Source organism: Microtus ochrogaster (assembly GCF_000317375.1).
Source record: "Microtus ochrogaster isolate Prairie Vole_2 chromosome 6 unlocalized genomic scaffold, MicOch1.0 chr6_random_2, whole genome shotgun sequence".
In the NCBI taxonomy this organism is placed as follows: Eukaryota; Metazoa; Chordata; class Mammalia; order Rodentia; family Cricetidae; genus Microtus; species Microtus ochrogaster.
Window position 1 is genome coordinate 264,657 of NW_004949095.1, and position 6,469 is coordinate 271,125.

General features: G+C 36.6%; 1 protein-coding gene across 2 annotated transcripts in view; it reads left to right on the forward strand.

Annotated features, from left to right (window-relative positions):
* Positions 1-6,469, forward strand: part of Trmt1l (tRNA methyltransferase 1 like) — a 31,371-nt gene that overhangs the window by 8,638 nt on the left and 16,264 nt on the right. For both annotated transcript variants that reach the window (XM_013352562.2, XM_013352563.2), the window contains exons 4-7: positions 2,551-2,615; positions 3,025-3,154; positions 4,812-4,935; positions 5,309-5,388. In XM_013352562.2, the coding sequence (XP_013208016.1) occupies positions 2,551-2,615; positions 3,025-3,154; positions 4,812-4,935; positions 5,309-5,388 (399 nt within the window). The remainder of the gene's footprint in view (positions 1-2,550; positions 2,616-3,024; positions 3,155-4,811; positions 4,936-5,308; positions 5,389-6,469) is intronic.

Consider the following 6,469-nt stretch of genomic DNA (forward strand, 5'->3'; position numbering starts at 1 on the left):
AGAGCTAGTTCCAGGACAGGCTCCAAAACCACAGAGAAACCCTGTCTCGAAAAAACCAAAAAAATAAATAAATAAATAAAATAAAAATAAAAATAAAAAGAATATTGACTGCATTGTGGCATATACATTCTAATGCAGCCTCTAATAAGAATGTGTTCAACATAGCCTAGCAAACTTTGAACTTTCATTTCCACAGTAAACTACAGTGTAAGTTAGGTTTCTATTGCTGTGATAAAACAGTGACCAACAGCATGTAGTTCACCATCCATGGAAGTCGGGCAGGAATTCAAAGAAGGAACCTGGAGGCAGGAGCGGAAGCAGAGACTGTGAAGGTGCATAGCTTACTAGCTTGCTCTTTATGGCTTACTCAGCAGCTTCCTTTCTTGCTTGCTTTCTTTTCTTTTCTTTTTTTATAAGACAGGGTTTCTCTGTGTAGCCTGTACCAAGTCTGTCCTGGAACTCGGTCTGTGGCCTCAAACTTGGAGATCTGCTTGCCTCTGCGTCCTGAGTGCCAGAATCAAAAGTGTGCACCATCACTGCCTGGTTGCCAGTATTTTCTTGTATTTATTTTATTTATTTATTTACTTAAGAGAGACAGATTTTCTGTGTATATCACCCTAACCGAAATTGCTCTGTAGACCAGGGGCTGGCCTCAAGCTTACAGAGATCTGCCTGCTTCTGCCTCCCAAGCGCTGGGATTAAAGGCATGTGCCACCACTGCCCAACTTTAGCTTGCTTTTTTATAATGCCCAGGGCCACCAGCCCACTGGTGGCACCACCCAAGGTGAGCCACATTAATCAATAAAGAAAATGCTCCACAGTCTTGCCCACAGTCCAGTCTTGTAGGGGCATTTTCTCATATGAGATTGTTTCTTCAAAATGACTCTAAGATGAAATAAATAGTCAATGTCTCTACTAATGAAATTAGCAATATGTAAGATATATTTTATAATATTTCACCTGAATAAAACTGAAGTTCTTCTCTGAAGAAAAACCTCTGCATTGCAGTCTTATACCTACATATGTATAGAATACACATACACCCTCTCTCTCATACATGCAGATCCATACACACTTGTATATGATTATGTGAGATAGAAATTGTTGAATATGTGGGCCAGTCAGCATCCTCTCGCTGAGTTAATGATTACTGGGAATGGAAGAGACATTTTCTTAAGTAGGGTACCCATGCTTCTGATAGCAAGCCCTCACCTTCGCTCCTGTAAGTAACTAATGAAACTCACTGGGTCATAATTTTTTTTTCCCAAAAAGACATGATGGTAGAAAGGGATCAGCAGGAGTGAGATGGAGACAAGGTGTGAGAGTGAGCAGTAGAGATATACATTTGGGAAATGTCAGAATCTAGACAGTATTTAAAGTCATGAGATTCAACGACATAGATAACCTCTGGGCCCCTCAACAATATGCAGTGGGGGAAACGATGTAAGCATGAGAATGAGGGGAGGTGACTGGGTTGGGAGAGTCCTTCTGTCAGCAAAATAAAACTGAAGCGATCTGGTTCAAGGAAATTCATAGGGATGGAAATATAACTCAACCGTAGAGTGATTCCTTAGCGTGTAGAAAGCCCTGGATTTTATCTCTGGAATTACCCAAAGAAAGAACTGAAGAAAAGAGATAGTGGTTTGTTCAAAGACAGGATCTCAGGTAGCCCAGGCTGACCTTAAGTAGCTGTGTGATTGAGGATGACATCATTCTCTGGCTTCTACCTCCCAAGTGCTGGGCTTACAGGCATGCTACACAATACCTAGTATTTTGACAAATATATTTTGAGATGACCAGTAGTCAATTAAAATTCCTTAACAAGCGATTAGAATTAGGGGTCTTAGTGTTGGGAATAAGTTAGTAACTAGCACTATATTATTCATTATACTTGAAATTCCTTCCCATAAGAGATCATTGAAGTCATGAGAGAAGTTAAATGTACTAGAGAAAAAGTATATAGTCACCAACAAGGTTAATAAATATCTATATTTAGGGTATGAAAAAAAATCTAAAGATCAACACCAAAAACTAAGAATAATAAATTCAGAAATAAAGTCAAACATTTACAGGTGGGAGGAAAACCAAGATTATCCCCTGTTATTTTAGTAAAGAAGCAAAGAAGATGAAGTTCAAGGTTGAGCATAACAATCTCAGTGCCAGAGAACAAATCATCTTGACAGAACTAGAATTTGAACACAGGTCTCCTATATTTGCTTATATCCATATATCTGTCTCATTTATTAAAATAAATGTTGTTCAAGTAATTATGATGTTACAAATAGAAGAATAATCCTAATGATTCTTCCTTTTTTTCTTTTTCTTTTTGAGACAGGGCTGACCTGGAATTCACTATGTAGATCAGGCTGGCCTCACACTCAAAGAAATTCACCTGCCTCTGCTTCCTGAATGTTTGGATTAAAGGCATGTGTCAGTGCACTGGGTGATCCTAATTATTTTTTAAAAATTAAAAATATACTTATAACTTTGAATGCCAGTAGGAGTTTAATGAATAATAATAATAACACAGCTATCCATTTTTCATTCCAGGCTACAGGATGTGCATCTGTCACTTAGCTTGTCGGCCAATAAAACCAACCATTGTTGGAGAACAGGTAATCAGATGCTTGCTCTTATTTTTAAATTAGTTGACTTTAAAGAAAGCACATTTTTTCCATTCTTGAAACTACACTTTGCCTGGGCTTAAGGGATGACTGAGCGGTTAAGAGCACTGGCTGCTCTTCCAGAGTTCCTAAGTTCAATTCCCAGTACCCATATGGTCTCTCACAGCCATCTGTGACTGTGTAGTCCCATAGGATTGGATGCTATCTTCTGGTGTGCAGATGTACAAGTGGACAAAACACCTACATACATAAAGTATATAAATAAATAAACTGCCAAGAGCCAGTTATCTTTCTGTCACCTTCTATACCAAATCCAGTACTCACAAACATATTACAGCTTAAAACTCACATTTTATTGTCTTAGTAACAACCTGCTTAAATGAAATGTTCCATTTGGTAGATTTCCAGCAAATTGGGTGCCCATTACCATTGCATCATTTGTTCAGCGACAATCACCAGAAGGACTGACATGCTAGGGCATGTTAAGCGCCATGTGAATAAAGGAGAAACTAAGTCCAGATACATTGCTGGTAAGTTATGCAATCTCACTAACTTATTAAGAATTAAGTCTTTAAAATAAAATGATCCAGTTATTCTTTTCAGACATTAAGTATATAAACATACTGATTTAACTAAATTATTTGGTTGCCATTGACAAATAATCCATAACTTCACATTTTTTTCTTTCTATGATGTTTCCAATAATGTTCAGCTATTCTCAACAGATATTAGTAGTAAATGTTATAAACCAGGAACCTTTTTTTTTTTATGTGGTGGTTTTTCAAGACAGGGTTTATGGATTTATCTGTGTATCCCTGGCTGTCCTGGAACTTGCCTTGTAGACTAGACTGGCCTCAAACAGAGATCTGCCTGCCTATCTCCCAAGTGATGGGATCAAAGGCATGCACCAACATGCCCAGCCAAACGAAGTAGCTTATGAAAGAGTTTATAATTATCTATTATGAAAAATTATAGAATTATAGTCATAGGACTTGTATATCAGTAACTGTTTTGCTTATTGTGGAAAATACTGGGAACAGGATGCCCAATGGAAAAGACCTTTATTGTGAATAATATAAAATCTCAAGGGTTAGGTTAGCAAAAGCTGATATTGTGAGATATAAGACATGCCTCTTCAGTGAGTAAACATTAGAAAAGGTTACTTTTATTGATGTTATAGAAAGGGAAATATGGGTGTCATTTAATGTCCTGAATATAATACTGACCAAAAAAAGGACAGATAAAGACTATAATTATTTTTCAAATATTATTTGTCTTACCTCTTGAATATTTTAAATATATATGCATCTATCTTCATAACAGTATTCCATTTGAGTTTGTAGCTGAAGGATTACAATGTATACTAAATATAAAATGTTCCTGTCATTACTTAATAGCCATTTGAATGCAGTTCAGTTTAAAATTATAATTGTGAGAAAGTGAGACCCACATAATTGCTTAATGGGTAGAAGTCCTTCTATGCATGCCGGGTAAGCTAAGTTCTACCCCTGAATCCATAAGATGGCAGGGGAACACTGACTCCCCAGTGTTCTGAAGTTCAGGGGTTCAGAAAATACTAAGATTCTTACTCAGCCCACTAATGGAAAGCAAGCATATAAATACTCAATTTCTTTCTTTCTTTTTTTTTTTTTTTTTTTGAGACAAGGTTTCTCTGTAGCTTTGAAGCCTGTCCTGGAACTAGCTCTGTAGACCAGGCTGGCCTCAAACTCACAGAGATCCACCTGCCTCTGCCTCCCGAGTGCTGGGATTAAAGGCGTGTGCCACCACCGCCCGGCTAAATACTCAATTTCTATAGTATTAAAGTACCCTCTTTGGCCATCCTGTGAATGCATAATGTAGCATAATGAATCATAATAATATTCTAGGATTTTTGCTATCTGAAGATATTCTTGGGTTTTATAATACTGGTATAGTGATAGGATACACAGAATTTTAAGTGGATGAACTTACTCGCATTCACCAAATACTTGCCGAGGCACAACTTTTTTCACAGACAATTGAATAAATTCGTTCTGTAACTTTCTTTTGTTTTTTTTCTTTCTTATGCCTACTGAACTATTTGCTTTAGGACAAAATGATATAAAGCTACGTTTTAAAATGTATTCCGTTAGATATTTAGCATTATTTTCAATTATCCTGTAGTAACAGTTTTTTCTTCTATTTTAGCTTCTACTGCCAAATCATCTAATGAAATTTTGAAGGAGACAGATACAGATATACAAGTTTTTCCTAACTACTCTATACCTCAGAAAACAGATTCATATTTTAATCCCAAAATGAAACTAAATCGGTAAGATTGATTGAAAATAGAGCAATAGACTTTTCAGATGAACTTCTTTCAATCTCTCTGTTTATATATATATTAAGATTAAAATCTTCTATTTAGTATTTTTCTCAAAATCTACCAACCCAATTTTTCAAAGAATAAAATAGGCCTAACTTTATGTAATTAAACTTGTACAGACTGGTGGAAAGTCTTATTTATTAAATAAATGGATGCTTGTTAAATATAATTCAGTTAGATTCATAGTTTAACCTCACAAAACTTATAGGTCTTGAACTATTAATTTGAGGGTGTATATAAGGTAGATAGATACGTTCTTTATTCTACAAAGTTGAAACCATAATACAGCAAAGTTACTTCAGATTATTCTTTCTTCTAGTCAGCTAATATTCTGTACGTTGGCTGCTTTGGCTAAGGAACGAAAACCTTTGGAGTGTTTAGATGCCTTTGGAGCCACTGGTAAGTAAAAAAAACTTAATTTTTTAAATTTATTTTGCCTGTGTGATGTTTATCAAATCCATGCAGTACTTTTAGAGGCCAGAAGAAGGCATCAGGTCCCCTGGAAGTGGCATTAGAGATGGATGCAAGCCATAATGTGGGTGCTAGGTCCCCTGGAAAAGTGGCCATTGCTCTTAAGTTAAATCCATCTCCCCAGCCCCTATATAATGTCTTCATTAACTGCACATGGTGGTGCTGCTCAGCTTTAATTCCAGCACATGGGAAACAGAGGCAGGCGAATCCCTGTGAATCCAAGGCCAGGCTGGTCTATATAGAGAGTTTCAGCATTGCCAGAGCTACATAGTGAAACTTTGAATCCAAAAAAAAAATCAAATTTTCACATAAAAAAGTTTAAGATCCAAGGCAAGATTTTCTATTTTTTTATGGAATTTTTCTTAAAAGATTCTGTATAAAAATAGACAGTGTAATGAACTAATTCCCTTGTGTCACTTCAAGTATAATTCACGCATGTTCTGTCTTAGTCTACCAGTATCTCCACAACTTCAGATTTCATACATTAGTCTCTATTCCCATTAATTTAAAATAAATTTGGACATATTTTATGTATTAAGGAAAAAAAAGCCCAAGCAAGGGATCAATGTATGGCTGACCTTCGACTCTATGACCTCCTGATCCTCTGCAGCTTCCCGTGCTGAGATAGCAGGACCATCCTCCATACTCAGGCGTCTCTTTAAAATGAAGCTATAATAGCATTACCATGCCTAGAAAATGAAGGCTAATTCAGACATCTAAACATTTCTAAAAATTCAAATCAAAATCCCAAGAGTCTATATTACCTTGACTCAAATCTACATCTCTTTTGTTGTTGTTAGACACAGAGTCTTACTCTGTAGCCTTGGCTGACCTGGAACTCACTATGTACCCCAGGCTGGCCTCAAACTCAAGAGATTCTGAATTCCAGCTGTCTCTGCCTGGAATTAAAGCCATGCATTGTCATGCCCAGCTAAGTCTCTTTCTTATATGGTCTCCTTTCATTTTGAGTGTATGAGAGAGGGAGGGAGGGAGGGAAAAAGGGAAGGAG